Source organism: Coregonus clupeaformis, chromosome 17 (assembly GCF_020615455.1).
Source record: "Coregonus clupeaformis isolate EN_2021a chromosome 17, ASM2061545v1, whole genome shotgun sequence".
Classification (NCBI taxonomy): domain Eukaryota; kingdom Metazoa; phylum Chordata; class Actinopteri; order Salmoniformes; family Salmonidae; genus Coregonus; species Coregonus clupeaformis.
Window position 1 is genome coordinate 37,774,855 of NC_059208.1, and position 20,474 is coordinate 37,795,328.

The following is a 20,474-nucleotide window of genomic DNA, read 5'->3' on the forward strand; positions in this document are numbered from 1 at the left end:
TTGTTCATGAAAATATGTCAAAATTAAAACATAGCATTGATCGAAGAAATATCGATCTTAAAATTGTCTGATTTTGAATGCGTAATAAGCTAAATCATTGACATGTTATCTCAAAGGCTATAAAGTACAAATTCAAACAGTCCAAAAATACATACTATATTCCGTGCATTAGAATCGAATGGTAGAACTGTGTTGATTTGTACACTGATCCAGCAATAATCTGGATAGTTTCTGCCACTGAGGTACAATAAGAAGCTGATTTTTTTTTTTATCTGTGTCTTTTTTTGCCGCTCATTGATGACGTACACAGCGGAAGAACACACGCGGTATTTCAGTGTTTATGCAGCATGGCTACTGTGCAAGTCAGTGAGGCCGAAAAGGTGTATATTTTGCATGGTGTACGGGTAGGTGGTATTCTGAAAGATGTTGCTACATGCTCTTGTTTAGTTGACCTTTTTGCGTGAATTCATTGTTTTCTGGTTAGCTGTCTTTCTTTACCAAAGCGAAAGGCATCCTCTTGACATAGCTAGCTAACTAGCTAACAAGCTAACGTTAATGCAACTGTCAGTATTGAATGTGACACGATATTGTTCTTATGTTCTATGGTCCTCTTTTCACCAGGATGACTTACGGGTTGATGGACGAGGATGCGAGGACTACAGACACATGGAGATTGAGACAGAAATGGTGTCAAATACAGATGGCTCAGCTAAAGTGACACTGGTAATTTCAATGAGAAGCATGCTCCTTGCAAAACAATGTTGCACATCAAAAAGCTAACACGGTATAATCTCACATGTCAGACAGTGAGATACATGTATCATATCCCTGCCGTCAATGTATGTGTCTTGTCCCTTGCAGGGACATACAGACGTGCTAGTGGGAGTCAAAGCTGAAATAGGAAAGCCAAGGCCCATGGTCCCAGATGAGGGCTACGTGGAGTTTTTTGTTGATTGGTGAGTGCATTGTTGCTTCGGTTGGAATACAGTATAATTCTAATATGAGGGACACTGGAGGTAGTGTTGTAACAAGTAATCTATGATGATTCGCCTTCTTCTTGTCCCCTTCCTAGCTCTGCCAATGCCACACCAGAGTTTGAGGGTCGGGGTGGTGATGAGCTGGGCATGGAGTTGAGCAACACCCTGTACAAAGTGTTCAACAACAGATACAGTGTGGACATGAAAAGCCTCTGCATCAGCCCAGGGGAACACTGCTGGGTGCTCTATGTGGACGTGCTGGTGAGTGACTGACACAGCAACTGAACCTCAAAGTAGAGGTCTTCACAGGTTCCAAAATGGATCCGTGGCTTTCCCACCTGACGCGATATGCATAAATTAATTATCAAAAAACCTGTTCCGAATGGACCTAGGCCAGTCTGACCCGTTCCGAAAAGGCCTGTGGTAAAACAGCCATGCCATTTCGGATCCGAGAGACCCGTTCAGATCTGAGTAGAAAGAGAGAGAAAGAAACCTCCGACCGGGTGCTACCAGCGCCCTCAATAAAATAACGGTATTGGCCAAATGATCCACAGTTACAGTGGGGGAAAAAAGTATTTAGTCAGCCACCAATTGTGCAAGTTCTCCCACTTAAAAAGATGAGAGGCCTGTAATTTTCATCATAGGTACACGTCAACTATGACAGACAAATTGAGAATAAAAAATCCAGAAAATCACATTGTAGGATTTTTAATGAATTTATTTGCAAATTATGGTGGAAGATAAGTATTTGGTCACCTACAAACAAGCAAGATTTCTGGCTCTCACAGACCTGTAACTTCTTCTTTAAGAGGCTCCTCTGTCCTCCACTCGTTACCTGTATTAATGGCACCTGTTTGAACTTGTTATCAGTATAAAAGACACCTGTCCACAACCTCAAACAGTCACACTCCAAACTCCACTATGGCCAAGACCAAAGAGCTGTCAAAGGACACCAGAAACAAAATTGTAGACCTGCACCAGGCTGGGAAGACTGAATCTGCAATAGGTAAGCAGCTTGGTTTGAAGAAATCAACTGTGGGAGCAATTATTAGGAAATGGAAGACATACAAGACCACTGATAATCTCCCTCGATCTGGGGCTCCACGCAAGATCTCACCCCGTGGGGTCAAAATGATCACAAGAACGGTGAGCAAAAATCCCAGAACCACACGGGGGGACCTAGTGAATGACCTGCAGAGAGCTGGGACCAAAGTAACAAAGCCTACCATCAGTAACACACTACGCCGCCAGGGACTCAAATCCTGCAGTGCGAGACGTGTCCCACAGCTTAAGCCAGTACATGTCCAGGCCCGTCTGAAGTTTGCTAGAGTGCATTTGGATGATCCAGAAGAGGATTGGGAGAATGTCATATGGTCAGATGAAACCAAAATATAACTTTTTGGTAAAAACTCAACTCGTCGTGTTTGGAGGACAAAGAATGCTGAGTTGCATCCAAAGAACACCATACCTACTGTGAATCATGGGGGTGGAAACATCATGCTTTGGGGCTGTTTTTCTGCAAAGGGACCAGGATGACTGATCCGTGTAAAGGAAAGAATGAATGGGGCCATGTATCGTGAGATTTTGAGTGAAAACCTCCTTCCATCAGCAAGGGCATTGAAGATGAAACGTGGCTGGGTCTTTCAGCATGACAATGATCCCAAACACACCGCCCGGGCAACGAAGGAGTGGCTTCGTAAGAAGCATTTCAAGGTCCTGGAGTGGCCTAGCCAGTCTCCAGATCTCAACCCCATAGAAAATCTTTGGAGGGAGTTGAAAGTCCGTGTTGCCCAGCGACAGCCCCAAAACATCACTGCTCTAGAGGAGATCTGCATGGAGGAATGGGCCAAAATACCAGCAACAGTGTTTGAAAACCTTGTGAAGACTTATAGAAAACGTTTGACCTGTGTCATAGCCAACAAAGGGTATATAACAAAGTATTGAGAAACTTTTGTTATTGACCAAATACTTATTTTCCACCATAATTTGCAAATAAATTCATTAAAAATCCTACAATGTGATTTTCTGGATTTTTTAAAAATCATTTTGTCTGTCATAGTTGACGTGTACCTATGATGAAAATTACAGGCCTCTCATCTTTTTAAGTGGGAGAACATGCACAATTGGTGGCTGACTAAATACTTTTTTTCCCCCACTGTACATGTCCTTAACTGCCTATAACAAATGACAAAAAAAACAATTTGTTTCGATGTGTAGCATATTCAAAACTTCATAGCCTATGGTTTTATATGCATTAGGGCATTGCTTGCATTGAGGCCTATAGTCCACTGTAGGATATAGATTTTTTTTAAATGAAGGAAGAGAAGCTTAGGCCGAGACCGATCGAGATATGCCCGCGCCATGTTCCCAACACCACCATGCATTCTTTATCCTTGTCAGATAGGCTACTACTGCTATACAGGAGGAAAATGTGTTAATTTTCGAACAGAATATATATTTTTTTATAAAGATAAGCATTACACTCCCCCTTCTAGTCAACCACAAAAGAGCATTGATTTAGCAGATTAATAAAGGAGGAACTCTGGTAGGCTTAAAACATTCTTCCTCACTGCAAGTTCAACAGTAGGAGTCAATTGGAGCTCCGGTGCCAGGGGCAGACTTAGTGATTTGGAGGCCAGTCTGGCTATTTGAAGAATTTAAAATACAAAATATATTTTGATTTGTTTAACACTTTGTTGGTTACCACATGATTCCATATGTGTTTTTTCATAGTTATGTCTTCACTATTATTCTACAATGTAGAAAATAGTAAAAATAATGAAAAACCCTTGAATGAGTAGGTGTTCTAAAACGTTTGACCGGTATTGTATATGTTGATAGATAGATGGTCTAGGGGGCGCTGTTTTGCTTGCTCGGATGCTTTCTCTGTGAGATACATTCAGCCTCTTGCGAATTGAAGGAAAATTAGTAAACGCAGAGAGAGATGAAAGATAAAATAGTTTTTTTGGGGAAGCCTAGCTTCCTTTGGCATCCATGAAAACAAGCCACTGGCCTACTTTAACATATCTTAAACTAAATACGGAGCACAAAATAAAAATTTTGGCAAACGAAAACGACACTTTTATCATATTTAAAGAACTGGTTTAGATTCTTAAATAGGCCTACAATAATTATACTGATATACAATCATAATAATTATTTAAAAAATGAAAATTGGAACAAACCTGAATAGCGAGTTGCACACAGTCCATTTGGCCGCGCCAATGTTCTTTTCATCTTTGTCCACTACAATAAAACGGAGGACATTCCCCTTGTCGGCTTCTTTTCATTATTCTCGTTCTGTAACTTTCATTTTACTTCAATGAAAAAGGCCTCTATCTTCGCAAACAACAGTAGCCTAGGCCAAGGCTCCTTTCACTCGCGCGCTCTCTCTCCTCACAGCAGGTGCATGTGAGGTGTGTAGCCGGAACCAGTTTCAGCTATACATTTTATTGACTTGCAATTGGCTGACACAGATAACAAGCTTGCGCAGTTCTCATCACCTCACTCATTAATTTAAACAAAGGATGGGTCCATCAAGTCCAGTCTGTAAATAAATACATGTTATTGGACATACCCGAGACCCGTGGCAATTATATCAGACCCGACCCAGGTCCGAGAAAAAAGTCAAAGTAGGACCCGGACCCGGATCTCGGAATTTCAGGTCACTTGGGCCGTTAAGACCTATACCTCAAAGCCAATCATGGAAAAGAGTGACCTTTGCCTAGCCAATCAGAATGTCAAACCACTGCAGATACTGTGGCAGCATACAGGAAAAAATAACCAGAGAAGATTAGAGTCTAATCTACTGACAGTTTGGCAAACAAGGCAAAGTGATCATAATGAAGTGTTCAGGATATTGAAAAGGAGTGTATCAGTGAAAACATTTACATTTTAGTCATTTAGCAGAAGTTCTTATCCAGAGCGACTTAGAATTAGTGCATTCTTGTTAAGATGGCTAGGTGAGTGAGACAACAACATATCACCATCGTGGCAAGTACATATTCCCTCAACAAAGTATTTATCAGCAAAGTCAGTGCTAGTAGGAAACAACAAGTGCTGTGGAAGTTATTTAAGATACTCTTCAAAGAGGTGGGGGGGTGGTTGTTCCAGGAAAGAGAAGAGCTTTGGCTGAGCGGAAACCAAGAGACCAGAGGTGGCAGGAGTGCTCGAGTTGGGATGTAGGGTGTTGTGGAAAATTATCACTATATTTATTAAAAATCTGAGTTCTTCCAGAGTTTTTGTAGAATCAAGATAGACTTTATTACACAGAGTAACGTAAGTCGAGATGATCTGCAGAGCACCTCCCGTCTCCCTCTCCGCTCTCCGTCTATATAGTCACATTCACATCCATCCTAGCTCAAAGCCCCTCCCTCTTAGGTTCCCCCACCATTAACTTCAGTTTCCCTCTCTCTACCGCTCCGCCCACTTCCTTAGTCTATGATAGGGCTACATTTGACTTTCATTCAGTTTAGGAACAATATTATTACAATCAATCACGCCCTTGTCATGCAAAAACAATCATGTTCAGTTTCAACTCTGTTCAACCCCGGCTCACCCTGGCTTGACCTGAAGATTGATTGTTGGACATGGCAGGTCCACACTCAATCTCTCAAACGTACCCAAACCCAACTCCTCTCTTCCCTCCCGTCATGCTGTAATTACTCATGATTAGTCTAAACTCTGTTCAACTCTGGTGCCGCTCTTTCTACTTTGTTTGAGGAGAAATGCATTAGGCAACAGTCTGGTTTCAGTCTCTGATAAGGTAGGACAGCCATGGAGTGGTAAGAGCGAGCAATTCGACCCTAGGTCAGATCCCCACTTCACACACACACCCAAGCCCAGTGAAAGGAACCATTCAAGTTCTTGCCTAGCAACAGAGAATCCCGACTATCTGTTCGTCACGTCTGTGATTTTAACTTTGTTTATCCCATAGTTTACAAAAAAATTCCCATCAAGGGTTTGAGCAAAGCCTGAAGGTAGGGATGGACAGGTCCCCTTGCAAAGTGTAATTGGTCTCTGTTATATATGTGTGAAGACGTCATCACTTTTTGTTTTGTTTCTCAGCTCCTGCAGTGTGATGGAAATCTTTTTGATGCCATCTCTGTTGCCATTAAAGCGGCTCTCTTCAATACAAAGTAAGGTGCTAAGTTCCAGTTACCACTTTGCTAATTAAATTGCAATAAATAGATGCTGTGATTTCATAAAGTCTGTCCTACAGAGCTCAAACAATAGAACATCCAGTCCTGAGTCAAACAATTTCTTCACCTTCCCTCTCTCCCAACAGAATTCCCAAAGTGCACATCTCTGAGGACGAGGAAGGAGGGAAGGAAATAGAGCTGTCAGACGACCCCTATGACTGCATACGACTCAATGTGGAGAACGTTCCCTGCATCGTGACCTTGTGCAAGGTGGGTTCGGTCATTGACATGGCAACACCTGCTGAGACGGTATTATTAGCATAACAAATCACATAATTTACCTGAGTAAATTAGTGTAGTTTAGACAAAGGATAGTAAGTTGGATGGTTTTGTCCACAAATTATGGTTATTCACACATTATTTGTGTGTGTCTTCGTCTCACCCCAGGTGGGCCATAGGCACGTGGTGGACGCCACGCTGCAGGAGAAGGCATGTTCAGTGGCCAGCCTGATCATCTCTGTCACACACAAGGGGACGGTCACCTGTGTCAGGAAGGTGGGGGGAGGCAGCCTGGACCCAGAGAGCATATTTGAGATGACAGAGGTGAAATAGGACGCCTGCGCTCTTCTTCATACCATCTGATCTCTCACCCCAACAAACGTATTAGCATAGAATGTTCAGTTGTATCAAAGTTGAACCTTATCAGCACATCACAAAGTTGTTTTCACATTTGTACAGAGGAAATTCATGAAGTGTGAGTGAAGGTTTATTTTGTTTATGTAAATGCATTGCAATGGACAGTGCATTCGGAAAGTATTCAGACCTCTTCCCTTTTTCTACATTTTGTTACGTTACAGCCTTATTCTAAAATGGATTGGGGAAAAAATTCTCATCAATCTACACACAATACCCCATAATGACAGAGAGAACTGTTTTTTAGAAGTTCTTGCAAATGTATTAACAATTTAAAAAAAAAACAGAAATACCTTATTTACATAAGTATTCAGACCCTTTGCTATGAGACTCGAAATTGTACTCCGCTTCATCCTGTTTCCATTGATCATCCTTCAGATGTTTCTACAACTTGATTGGAGTCCACCTGTGGTAAATTCAATTCATTGGACGTCATTTGGAAAGGCACACACTGTCTATATAAGGTCCCACAGTTAACAGTGCATGTCAGAGCAAAAACCAAGCCATGAGGTCGAAGGAATTGTCCGTAGAGCTCTGAGACAGGATTGTGTCGAGACACAGATCTGGGGAAGGGTACCAAAACATTTCTGCAGCATTGAAGGTCCCCCAAAAAACAATGGCCTCCCTCATTCTTAAATGGAAGAAGTTTGGAACCACCAAGACTCTTCCTAGAGCGGGCCACCCTGGCCAAACTGAGCAATCGGGGGGGAAGGGCCTTGGTCAGGGAGGTGACCAAGAACCCAATGGTCACTCTGACAGAGCTCCAGAGTTCCTCTGTGGAGATGGGAGAACCTTCCAGAAGGACAACAATCTCTGCAGCACTCCACCAATCAGGTCTTTATGGTAGAGTGGCCAGATGGAAGCCACTTCTCAGTAAAAGGCACATGACAGCCCGCTTGGAGTTTGCCAAAAGCCACCTAAAGGACTCTCAGACCATGAGAAACAAGATTCTGATGAAACCAAGATTGAAGTCTTTGGCCTGAATACCAAATGTCACGTCTGGAGGAAACCTGGCACCATCCCTACGGTGAAGAATGATGGTGGCAGCATCATGCTATGGGGATGTTTTTCAGCGGCAGGGAGTGGGAGACTAGTCAGGATCGAGGGAAAAATAAACAGAGCAAAGTACAGAGAGATCCTTGATGAAAACCTGCTCCAGAGCACTCAAGACCTCAGACTGGAGCGAAGGTTCACATTCCAACAGGACAACGACCCTAAGCACACAGCCAAGACAATGCAGGAGTGGCTTCGGGACAAGTCTCTGAATGTCCTTGAGTGGCCCAGCCAGAGCCCGGACTTGAACCTGATCGAAGATCTCTGGAGAGACCTGAAAATAGCTATGCAGTGACATTCCCCATCCAACCTGACAGAGCTTGAGAGGATCTGCAGAGAAGAATGGGAGAAACTCCCCAAATACAGGTGTGCCAAGCTTGTAGCGTCATACCCAAGAAGACTTCAGGCTGTAATTGCTGCCAAAGGTGCTTCAACAAAGTACTGTGTAAAGGGTCTGAATACTTCTGTAAATATTATATATATATATTTTTTTTTATACATTTGCAAAACATATATATATATATATATATTTATTACACACTACCGGTCAACATTTTTAGAACACCTACTCTTTCAAGTGTTTTTCTTTATGTTTACTATTTTCTACATTGTAGAATAATAGTGAAGACATCAAAACTATGAAATAACACCTATGGAATCATGTAGTAACCCAACAAGTGTTAAACAAATCAAAATATATTTGATATTCTTCAAATAGCCACCCTTTGCCTTGATGTCAGCTTTGCACACGCTTGGCATTTTCTCAACCAGCTTCATGAGGTAGTCACATGGAATGCATTTAAATTAACAGGTGTGCCTTGTTGTGGAATTTCTTTCCTTTTTAATGCGTTTGAGCCAATCCGTTGTGTTTTGACAAGATAGGGGGGTATACAGAAGATAGACCTATTTGATAAAAGACCAAGTCCATATTATGGCAAGAACAGTTCAAATAAGCAAAGAGAAACGACAATCCATCATTACTTTTAAGACCTGAAGGTCAGTCAATACCGAACATTTCAAGAACTTTGAAAGTTTCTTCAAGTGCAGTCGCAAAAACTATCAAGCGCTATGATGAAACTGGCTTTCTGAGGACCGCCACAGGAATGGAATACACAGTTACCTCTGCTGCTGAGGATAAGTTCATTAGAGTTACCAGCCTCAGAAATTGCAGCCAAAATAAATGCTTCACAGAGTTCAAGTCACAAACACATCTTAACATCAACTGTTCAGAGGAGACTGTGTGAATCAGGCCTTCATGGTCGAAGTGCTGCAAAGAAACCACTACTAAAGGACACCAATAATAAGAAGACTTGCTTGGGCCAAGAAACACGAGCAATGGACATTAGACAGGTTTAAATTTGTCCTTTGTTCTGGGGTCCAAATTTGAGATTTTTGGTTCCAACCGCCTTGTCTTTGTGAGACTTGGTGTGGGTGAACGGATGATCTCTGCATGTGTATTTCCTACAGTAAAGCATGGAGAAGGAGGTGTTATGTTGTGGGGATGCTTTGCTGGTGACACTGTCTGTGATTTATTTAAAATTCAAGGCACACTTAACCCGCATGGCTACCACAGCATTCTGCAGCGATACGCCATCACATCTGGTTTGGGCTTAGTGGGACTATCATTTGTTTTTCAACAGGACAATGACCCAACACACCTCCAGGCTGTGTAAGGGCTATTTTACCAAGGAGAGTGACTGTGTGCTGCATCAGATGACCTGGCCTCCACAATCACCCGACCTCAACCAAATTGAGATGGTTTGGGATGAGTCGGACCGCATAGTGAAGGAAAAGCAGCCAACAAGTGTTCAGCATATGTGGGAACTCCTTCAAGACTGTTGGGAAAGCATTCCAGGTGAAGCTGGTTGAGAGAATGCCAAGAGTATGCAAAGCTGTTGTGGTGTCCAAAACAAACGTTGCTGATAATGCCGTGATGATGATAAGTCCGCTGACACTGTACTTTGTTTATAAAGGTTTATTATAACAAAGAGTTTCAGCGTCAGATTTACAGATACCTGCAGATATCTGAAGAACAGCCGGACCCAATCTGATTTGCTATTCCTATCTCCCTTGTTCAAGACCTGGCATTTATATCCTATGTGACATAGTATGGCGTGATTTTAATACACCAATCCCTGGCTTTTAACATTTCATACCATATCCTCTTTTCCATGAATTTAGTAAGGCTTTCCAGATGTTTCAGCAAGCAGAGCCAAGTTTCCTCTAACACACTCTTCTGCAAATGTCAGCACAATCACAGACCCTCAGACACTACACTGTCATCAAGGCAAAGGGTGGCTACTTGAAGAATCTCAAATCTAAAATATGTTTTGATTTGTGTAACACTTTTTTTGGTTACTACATGATTAGTGTAAGGAAGACTGACACATTGCATAAACCTTTAAATGAAAAAAGAAATACCTTTCATACTTTTCTCCTAAAACAGACAAGGAAAAACAGACAGTACAAATACAAAAAGCTTTATTAGAATAGTAAAGGTGTTCTGAAACTTTTGACCGGTAGTGTATATATTTTTTGCTTTGTCATTATGGGGTATTGTGTGTAGATTGATGAAGAAAAAAAACTATTTCATCAATTTTAGAATAAGGCTGTAATGTAACAAAATGTGGAAACGGTCAAGGGGTCTGAATGCTTTCTGAATGCACTGTGTATCCAGGTGCTGTATACTGGAAAACTCATATCTCACACACACAAAAACATATTTTGATGCTCTGTTGTGTATATCTCTACAGACAGGGAAAAGGGTAGGGAAAGCCCTCCACGCCCCCCTCATGGAGCTTCTGCAGAAGGAGGAGAGTCTGGGAAAGAAGAGACAGAAAGTGGGCTTTCTTGGTTAGCATCACATGTTTGTAAATGTTTACTATTCTAATAAAGCTTTTTTTATATGTACAGTCTGTTTTTCCTTGTCTGTTTTAGGAGAAAAGTATGAAAGGTATTTTTTTATATTTTCTTTTGAAGGCTTATGCAATGTGACTGTCTTTCTTACACTTCAAAGCAGGGAAATTCTGAATCACCAATAGAAATTACATGTATGAGTATTTGGAACATTGTGTTCTTGGCATTCAAATGGCTCCAATAAAAACTAAAGCCTCTTACCAGGTTGGCCAGGATTTCATGAATGTTCAGCATTAAGTGAAGTTAATATCAAATAAGTGCTTATACTGTATATCTCTAAAAATTGAATATATTTTTCTGTAATTGAGTAGCTACAACTCTGATGGCAATAGTCACTGTTTCCTCCTGTAGCTCAGTTGGTAGAGCATGGCGCTTGCAACGCCAGGGTTGTGGGTTCGATTCCCACGGGGTGCCAGTATGGAAAATGTTTGCACTCACTAACTGTAAGTCGCTCTGGATAAGAGTGTCTGCTAAATGACTAAAATGTCCTATTGTCCTTGCCATGTGTTCGTGTCATCAGAGGAGCAGAAAGTGCACAGCAGAAAGAGCAGATGTGAGACTGGACCATTTCCACTGCCTAAGAACCCTGGCCTCGGGCATCTGCTCTGCTCTGCCTGAGAGGAGACGGGTCCAAACGAAACTCGTCTGTTTACTATTTCATCATTTAAAAACCTGACCAAGATCCTGAGTAAAGAAATGAAGTTGCATTGCAATCATACTAGAGACAAATAATTTAGTTGATCATAAAGTGAGTATTGTTCTCTTTCAAAGTACAGGGTGGGACCACTGGGATGTCCAGACATCAGACAAGGATGTCAGTGCATGCGATGTCTCGGACTAGGAGAGTATCAGGTCCTGAGGTTGGACAGCTCCAGGTCCAGGCAGCAGTTTTCAATTACACATGTATTTTTATTTTGTGGAAGAGGGAGAGGAGAAATTGCCAGGCTCCACATTGAAGTAGTCATTCAACAACAGATCTAGCCATGGAGTTCAGAAGAACCTGTTTGGTTTTTGGAATACTCCTCCTGGTGAACTGCTCATTCCAGCAGGCTTAGAAAAGGTGGGTGCCTTACACTATATAATTGCCAGAATATTATATTTATGGCCATTGTTTAAATTGTTTTTAATCAATAAATCATTTAGAATTTTAGAGATATTACATTTTTGTTACACACAGCTCTCATTTTCCAGAAGATTAACTGCAAAACAAATATCAATAATTTCAACACATCTGGCATTGCCACCTTACTGGAGCAGGAGCCTAGTGCTCAAACTTTGTGTCATCTTTAATTGAGTCCATCCTGTTTTCCACCTGTTTTTGATCTGTGGTGCTGCTGGGCCCCAGATGAAGGCAAAGCTGCAGCAATAGAGGAGCTGCAGAAGCAGATCAATGACATTGTTCAGGATCTAAATATTATGAAGGAGCAACAAACTTTGCAGTCAGGTGAGATTCACACATACTGGCATTGTTCAGGACCATTTGGACATAAATAACAGTATCTATTTTCTAAAGGCGCTCTGACAGCACAGTTTCCAGATGGTATAATTTTTCTATAATATTACTTTTTTTAGGGGGTAGATCAGCTTAAAAATTGCAGATAGATTGTAACTTCCATCAATGTAATTGTCTTCCAATCCCCCATATGTTTTTTTTTTCTCGCAAATATATGTATATATACATATACATACATGTACACATACAGTGGGGAGAATAAGTATTTGATACACTGCCGATTTTGCAGGTTTTCCTACTTACAAAGCATGTAGAGGTCTGTAATTTTGATCATAGGTACACTTCAACTGTGAGAGACGGAATCTAAAACAAAAATCCAGAAAATCACATTGTATGGTTTTTATGTAATTAATTTGCATTTTATTGCATGACATAAGTATTTGATACATCAGAAAAGCAGAACTTAATATTTGGTACAGAAACCTTTGTTTGCAATTACAGAGATCATAAGTTTCCTGTAGGTCTTGACCAGGTTTGCACACACTGCAGCAGGGATTTTGGCCCACTCCTCCATTCAGACCTTCTCCAGATCCTTCAGGTTTCGGGGCTGTCGCTGGGAAATACAGACTTTCAGCTCCCTCCAAAGATTTTCTATAGGGTTCAGGTCTGGAGACTGGCTAGGCCACTCCAGGACCTTGAGATGCTTCTTACGGAGCCACTCCTTAGTTGCCCTGGCTGTGTGTTTCGGGTCGTTGTCATGCTGGAAGACCCAGCCACGACCCATCTTCAATGCTCTTACTGAGGGAAGGAGGTTGTTGGCCAAGATCTCGCAATACATGGCCCCATCCATCCTCCCCCTCAATACGGTGCAGTCGTCCTGTCCCCTTTGCAGAAAAGCATCCCCAAAGAATGATGTTTCCACCTCCATGCTTCACGGTTGGGATGGTGTTCTTGGGGTTGTACTCATCCTTCTTCTTCCTCCAAACACGGCGAGTGGAGTTTAGACCAAAAAGCTATATTTTTGTCTCATCAGACCACATGACCTTCTCCCATTCCTCCTCTGGATCATCCAGATGGTCATTGGCAAACTTCAGACGGGCCTGGACATGCGCTGGCTTGAGCAGGGGGACCTTGCGTGCGCTGCAGGATTTTAATCCATGACGGCGTAGTGTGTTACTAATGGTTTCTTTGAGACTGTGGTCCCAGCTCTCTTCAGGTCATTGACCAGGTCCTGCCGTGTAGTTCTGGGCTGTTCCCTCACCTTCCTCATGATCATTGATGCCCCACAAGGTGAGATCTTGCATTGAGCCCTAGACCGAGGGTGATTGACCGTCATCTTGAACTTCTTCCATTTTCTAATAATTGCGCCAACAGTTGTTGCCTTCTCACCAAGCTGCTTGCCTATTGTCCTGTAGCCCATCCCAGCCTTGTGCAGGTCTACAATTTTATCCCTGATGTCCTTACACAGCTCTCTGGTCTTGGCCATTGTGGAGAGGTTGGAGTCTGTTTGATTGAGTGTGTGGACAGGTGTCTTTTATACAGTTAACGAGTTCAAACAGGTGCAGTTAATACAGGTAATGAGTGGAGAACAGGAGGGCTTCTTAAAGAAAAACGAACAGGTCTGTGAGAGCCGGAATTCTTACTGGTTGGTAGGTGATCAAATACTTATGTCATGCAATAACATGCAAATTAATTACTTAAAGATCATACAATGTGATTTTCTGGATTTTTGTTTTAGATTCCGTCTCTCACAGTTGAAGTGTACCTATGATAAACATTACAGACCTCTACATGCTTTGTAAGTAGGAAAACCTGCAAAATCGGCAGTGTATCAAATACTTGTTCTCCCCACTGTACATACATATAAATACATATACAGTGGGGAGAACAAGTATTTGATACACTGACGATTTTGCAGGTTTTCCTACTTACAAAGCATGTAGAGGACTGTCATTTTTATCATAGGTACACTTCAACTGTAATAGTAGAGAGTGATTTATTTCAGCTTTTATTTCTTTCATCACATTCTCAGTGGGTCAGAAGTTTACATACACTCAATTAGTATTTGGTAGCATTGCCTTTAAATTGTTTAACTTGGGTCAAATGTTTTGGGCCATTTCTCCTGACAGAGCTGGTGTAACTGAGTCAGGTTTGTAGGCCTCCTTGCTCACACACGCTTTTTCAGTTCTGCCCACAATTTTTTTATTTTTTATTATAGACTGATCATGTCTTTGTCAGTGGGCAAACGTCCAAAATCAGCAGGGGATCAAATACTTTTTTCCCTCACTGTATATACAGTGGGGAAAAATAGTATTTAGTCAGCCACCAATTGTGCAAGTTCTCCCACTTAAAAAGATGAGAGAGGCCTGTAATTTGCATCATAGGTACACGTCAACTATGACAGACAAATTGAGGAAAAAAATCCAGAAAATCACATTGTAGGATTTTTAATGAATTTATTTGCAAATTATGGTGGAAAATAAGTATTTGGTCAATAACAAAAGTTTCTCAATACTTTGTTATATACCCTTTGTTGGCAATGACACAGGTCAAACGTTTTCTGTAAGTCTTCACAAGGTTTTCACACACTGTTGCTGGTATTTTGGCCCATTCCTCCATGCAGATCTCCTCTAGAGCAGTGATGTTTTGGGGCTGTCGCTGGGCAACACGGACTTTCAACTCCCTCCAAAGATTTTCTATGGGGATGAGATCTGGAGACTGGCTAGGCCACTCCAGGACCTTGAAATTGGTGGCTGATTAAATACTTGTTTTCCCCACTGTGTATATATATATATATATTTTTTTTTTTACTTCGAACTGAGAGGAGACACAACAAAATTTTAAACAACATTTTATTGACGCAAGAGGATTGTCACAATCTGATGACCCTTGGCATCTGGCTAAAGGTTTAGTTGTTTCCTGTAAAAGTCCCTCTCAACAATGGTAGTTCCTGTGGTTATAACAAGCTTCAAGCCAGGACTTAAAAGGTCACAGGTTTTAGCCAAATGTTGAAATAATGTCACTTTTCCCATCACAACAAGGAGGAAACCTTGTCTTTTCTTTGCAAGTCTTTAGTATTTTAAAGTATTTTAAGAGGCATCTTGTTTTGGATTGATTACCTTATCTATCCTAAAAAAACTTATTATTCACAATATCATGCTGTACAGTTTCATAGACCACTCAAAAAGTCAAATTAATTTATTAAAAGAATTGGCAGAGAAAAAGCTTTGGCACACAGCATAAACGATGCAAAAAAAGTAACCCAAGGTTACTCATTAGGTACAAAACTAAGAAACAAAACAAGCAACCCTGCTCCTAAATCCATGGCACACCAGTGGCCCAGGCAACATTAATTATATTAAGTACATACTAGCATATAAAACAAAGATAAAATACAATCAAGAAATATACACAAAAACCAAGTAGACCAGTATGGTAAAAACAGAAGAGCAGCACCATGTGCTGTTTCAGAAATTACTTTCAAGGAGCTTGGAGGAAGCGTAGACTCAGAGGCTCCAATGAAAGGTAGTACTAGTGTTGTCTGATGGTCTAGTGCAGTAGACACACCACTAATACAGACTCCCTGAATGTTATCCAAAGGCACATTTCCGCTCCATTTCTACACTGCAGTGAACTTGAAACACTTGGAGCTATGTGAAATGATTAACAGTAGTCCATCTCACAGTACGCTAAATAGATTCCTCCCCCTCAGAGTTGATGAAGATCTCTGGATCTAGGATTTGGTCTGCACCCGACAGTCGAATCGTATTTATATCCCCAGTGCTCTTGAAAGTGTACAGCTCATTGTCCACCATCCTGCGGTCCATGAAGCCCATGCTGTCCTGGCGGTCTATGGGCGTGCGAGGTCTCGACGGGATGAAGGATTCCGACGGGTCCAGGAAAGGTCTGTACATGTCATTCTCAGGCACCAGTTCAGGCTCATGGTCTGCAGCAGTCTCTGTGATCTCAGGCACGCCGTCCTGGAGCGGCATGAATGTCCGGTAGGTGTCGACCGGCTGTCCTTGGAAGTGGTCCTGGATGGTGCCCACATAGCTGGGCTCGCGGAGCAGGTGGCCATACACCATGGTGTCTTCGATGGAGGCGTATACATGAGACTCGTTGTCCGACCGGGTTTTGGGGAACACGCCGTCGCCTGGGATGAAAATATTCCCTTTCCTTATGTAGATGGAAGCCTCATTGACCATCGTTCTTTTCTTCTTCCTGTAAAGCACGAAAGAGGAATACAAATGGTTGAGTCAAACAGACAATCTACAGTGGAGGAAACAGCCAAGTCGTACAATGTCCTCAGATTGACCTTAACATAAAATCTATACAGATTGTTTTGGTGAGGCAGGTGTTCTCACCTTAGCACCAAGCAGACGACTGTCAGCACAATGATCATAAGGAGCAGCACTGCTCCCACAGCCCCCAGGATGCCTCTCAGGAGCAGCTCTACAGAGACACACACAAGGAGATAATCATGATTAGATATGGTAAGAATTACTGTAGCAATGAAATGGGGTGCTGGTTTATGAGCAGGCTGAAAGACAAGTTGCATGGAAGCATTATACTGTACATCCTCTCTTGTGACAATGTAACTTCCATGTAACAATTCAAAACACTATGGCAAGTTTCAAGTTGATAGAGCAAAGAGAAGTGGAGTTATTAGGGTTTAATTGAGGAAGTAAATAATGTTTTACGAAGATGCCATTTTCTCATCTTTTGACGTATTGCTTAGATTTTCTCAAACGCACTAGAGACAGTAATACATGCTGAGTTAAGGTTCACAACTGAATTGAATGCTGTTTTTTTGTTGTTTTTTTATCAACACCTGCTTTGGCATACACCTTCCTACCCTCAAGAACATCAATCAGTTTCAAGTTGATAGAGCGAAGAGAAGTTGAATTATTTGGGTTTGATTGAGAGCGTAATATTTATTTGTAGAAAGTTACGATTTTCTCTTCCGTCTTTGACATATCGCTTAGCTTTTTTCATACTTAGTAGGGGGATGAACATATATTCTGAGTTGAGTCAAGCTTCACTGCCAGCACCCCTAAATACAGTGTTGATGATTATGAGAACATCAAGTATCCCTAATAAGTGCACTAAGTGTATTGACGTCGTTTAAGAAATATAAACAATTGTTTTCTTTTTCCCTCAAATTTAAGATCTCTTAAGAGTTATTGAAATAACCAGAAAGGTCTTGAGAGACAAATGCTAGAATTATGCAGATATCTTAACACAACCGTGGTTCTCTGTAGCTCAGCTGGTAGAGCACGGTGCTTGTAAAGCCAAGGTAGTGGGTTCGATCCCCGGGACCACCCATACACAGAAATGTATGCACGCATGACTGTAAGTCGCTTTGGATAAAAGCGTCTGCTAAATGGCATATTATAATTATATTATTATAATTCAGTCACAACTCCATAATAACATAACAAACAGGTCCTTACTGCTAGTCTTCTGCAGGGTGACCTTGCTGAGCACACTGAAGTGTCTATCCTCCGGCAAACAGTTGGACATGTTGAGGTAGAAGCTCTCGGCGACCAACAGATTGTCCTCTGCCTCCTCATCCTCCCTGTGACTCAATATCTCATCTGGAGAGCCCAGGGTCTGCACCTTGATGCACGTGTGCCCCTGGCCACACTTCGGCTGGCTGATGTTGGTGAACAGCAGGTTGGCCTGGAGGTGGCCCGGCAGATTGACGATCCAGGACACGGTGGAGTACGGCTTCATACCGCTGGGCCAGTTTGGGGTGGCCAGGAGGGCAGGGAAACCCATTCTGGGCTGGACTGTATATATGATGCTCTCTGAGAGAAAAAGTAAGTGATGAGGAACAATCATTTTCTAAACATTTTGAACACAGTGGTTGAAGTCCCCTTGCTATTGATGTATTTCAGTGCCCTCTTGTGGATGTTACACAAGGAATCATAAAAAGGTAAGTGAATAAAGTGAATAAAGTAACTGTCCAGTGTTTCCAGATTTCTATGAAATGTGACCTATAATTAATTACAATATGAGCAAAATAGTTTTCCTTCCAAAAAAAGTGTAATTAAGTATGTTAAAAATAAGCTTTTCTGTGTTGGAATGGTGTAGGCGTACCTTAGGCTGTGGCATTCACGAAATGATGTCAGCCGGTGATTGTCAAGCAAATAACTGCCGGTCTCACGGTAATTGACCGTTAATTAACATAAACACATTTAGCATCTCCTGGCTTCCACACATAGCTTACAAGCCACTGATGCAGACCTTTGGAACATCTACATTTGAAAAAGTGTAATAAATCCATGTCTACACAGGTCTAAAGAAACAAGATATGAAGAAAATGTAGTCTATTTCAGAAAAACAGAATAGCATACTCTGAGTTGTCCTCTTGTTAGGCCCTGATCTGGCTATGCCATATGGCTGTGGGCTACACTAGTTCATTTAGCAGACAAGATTTGGCATTATTTTATAGTATGAAGAATACAATTTAACAAAGCTGAATAAAATAGAAAGGATATTTTCTCCAAACGATTTGAGGGAGTAAGCACGTGCGGCTAGTCTGTGTTGAGCGGTTAACAAAGAAATAGGTACTCCTATATGCTTAATTTTTTTACTTTAGTTCTCCTACCAACGTTGGGCTATATGTTTTGATTTTTCATACATTGTAAGGCTGCATGATGCGACTCTAATTATGATTTGAAAAAAGTTGCCTGCTTGCGCAAACAGTTTTCACTTCAAATGTCTCTCATTCACAATTTGACAAACACTTGATAATGCCTCGAATTTCCCGGTGGCATCCCCTTTGTGTGGCTGTAATGCCCACAAAATAATCCATGCCTTTTGCAGCCAGTGGCCATTGTGCTCTTGGGCTAAATATATGAATTATAATTCCCCTCTCCTTGAGTGCTACGAAGCGCCTCTCACTCACATGGCTCTCCATCATGTGATCGGGTCTTTCTCACAGGCTACATGTGAAGACAGACACATCAGGGATGCAACTGTGCGTGTCCTTATCCAATTCCGAGGTGCATATTGAAGATATTGGAAGAACTGTCCACATGTACTTTTCGTCAGCCAACAAGATGAGTAGGCCTAACAAACAGCAAAAGCACTAGCCTATGTCAATCTACTATCCCCCATAGCACAAATGGTCCTCTGTAGCTCAATTGGTAGAGCATGGCGCTTGTAACGCCAGGGTAGTGGGTTCGATCCCCGGGACCACCCATACGTAAAAATGTATGCACACATGACTGTCAGTCGCTTTGGATAAAAACGTCTGCTAAATGGCATATTATTATTATTCTATTCTGTGCGAGAAATAAATATTCCAAACATAGTCTGGGACAGGTGTGGGATGCGATAGATTTACATTTACATCATTTAGCAGACGCTCTTATCCAGAGCGACTTACAAATGGGTGCATTCACCTTATGATAGCCAGTGGGACAACCACTTTACAAATTGTTTTTTTATATTTTTATAGTATATTTTTTAATGATCTTATATATATATATATATATATATAGTTTTTTGTTTGTTTTTGAATTTATTTATTATTATTTATTTTTATTTTTATTATAGATCCCAAATTAATTCAACCACTAGCATCAAAAAACCTTTTTTACGCAATGAAGCTGACGCAACAGATCAGAACGTTTAGCTTACAATGTTGATAAACTATTAGGCTATTTCTTCACATTATAAGCGCAGCAATGCGCACACGGCAATAGGCTATAAGCGCGAATGTTCCATTAGCGGGAAAACACCATTATCAAAAGTGACCGCAAATGCGATTATGCGTGTAATGCTATATTTCCCAAACTTGAAACTCACGCGCTGCTTATGTATGCCAGTTGGGCTCTACACCCCTTGTAAAGCGGATTAATGTGCTTAATTTTAAGAAGTTATTTGGCCACTTTAGTTGTGGTACAAACCTTTTCAAAATATATACAGTGGGGAAAAAAAGTATTTAGTCAGCCACCAATTGTGCAAGTTCTCCCACTTAAAAAGATGAGAGAGGCCTGTAATTTTCATCATAGGTACACGTCAACTATCACAGACAAAATGAGAAAAGAAATCCAGAAAATCACATTGTAGGATTTTTAATGAATTTATTTGCAAATTATGGTGGAAAATAAGTATTTGGTCAATAACAAAAGTTTCTCAATACTTTGTTATATACCCTTTGTTGGCAATGACACAGGTCAAATGTTTTCTGTAAGTCTTCACAAGGTTTTCACACACTGTTGCTGGTAT

The 20,474-nt window shown here is 41.3% G+C and overlaps 2 protein-coding genes across 3 annotated transcripts in view; one reads left to right on the plus strand and one right to left on the minus strand.

Annotated features, from left to right (window-relative positions):
- Positions 1-293: 293 nt before the first annotated feature.
- Positions 294-10,774, plus strand: LOC121586344 (exosome complex component RRP42). Of its 2 annotated transcripts, XM_041902960.1 has the most exons (8): positions 294-404; positions 622-723; positions 862-956; positions 1,073-1,238; positions 6,045-6,115; positions 6,265-6,388; positions 6,566-6,721; positions 10,618-10,774. In XM_041902960.1, exons 1-8 carry the CDS (start codon positions 348-350, stop codon positions 10,720-10,722), a joined length of 876 nt encoding a protein of 291 aa, XP_041758894.1. In that variant the 5' UTR covers positions 294-347; the 3' UTR covers positions 10,723-10,774. The 2 variants fall into 2 exon arrangements, with proteins under 2 accessions (XP_041758894.1, XP_041758895.1); XM_041902961.1 differs by lacking the exon at positions 6,566-6,721.
- Positions 10,775-15,395: 4,621 nt separating this feature from the next.
- Positions 15,396-20,474, minus strand: part of LOC121586345 (CUB domain-containing protein 1) — a 33,152-nt gene continuing 28,073 nt past the window's right edge. The window contains exons 9-11 of the mRNA XM_041902963.2: positions 17,687-18,043; positions 16,598-16,685; positions 15,396-16,454 (exon numbers count right to left, since the gene is read on the minus strand). Of these exons, the coding sequence (XP_041758897.2) occupies positions 15,923-16,454; positions 16,598-16,685; positions 17,687-18,043 (977 nt within the window). The 3' untranslated portion in view covers positions 15,396-15,922. The remainder of the gene's footprint in view (positions 16,455-16,597; positions 16,686-17,686; positions 18,044-20,474) is intronic.

Coding starts and splice junctions, on each gene's coding strand:
- LOC121586344 (XM_041902960.1), top strand. CDS start 348: ATGGCTACTGTGCAAGTCAGTGAGGCCGAAAAGGTGTATATTTTGCAT. Junction 405..621: donor ATATTTTGCATGGTGTACGG/GTAGGTGGTATT, acceptor TCTTTTCACCAG/GATGACTTACGGGTTGATGG. Junction 6,722..10,617: donor GCATATTTGAGATGACAGAG/GTGAAATAGGAC, acceptor ATATCTCTACAG/ACAGGGAAAAGGGTAGGGAA.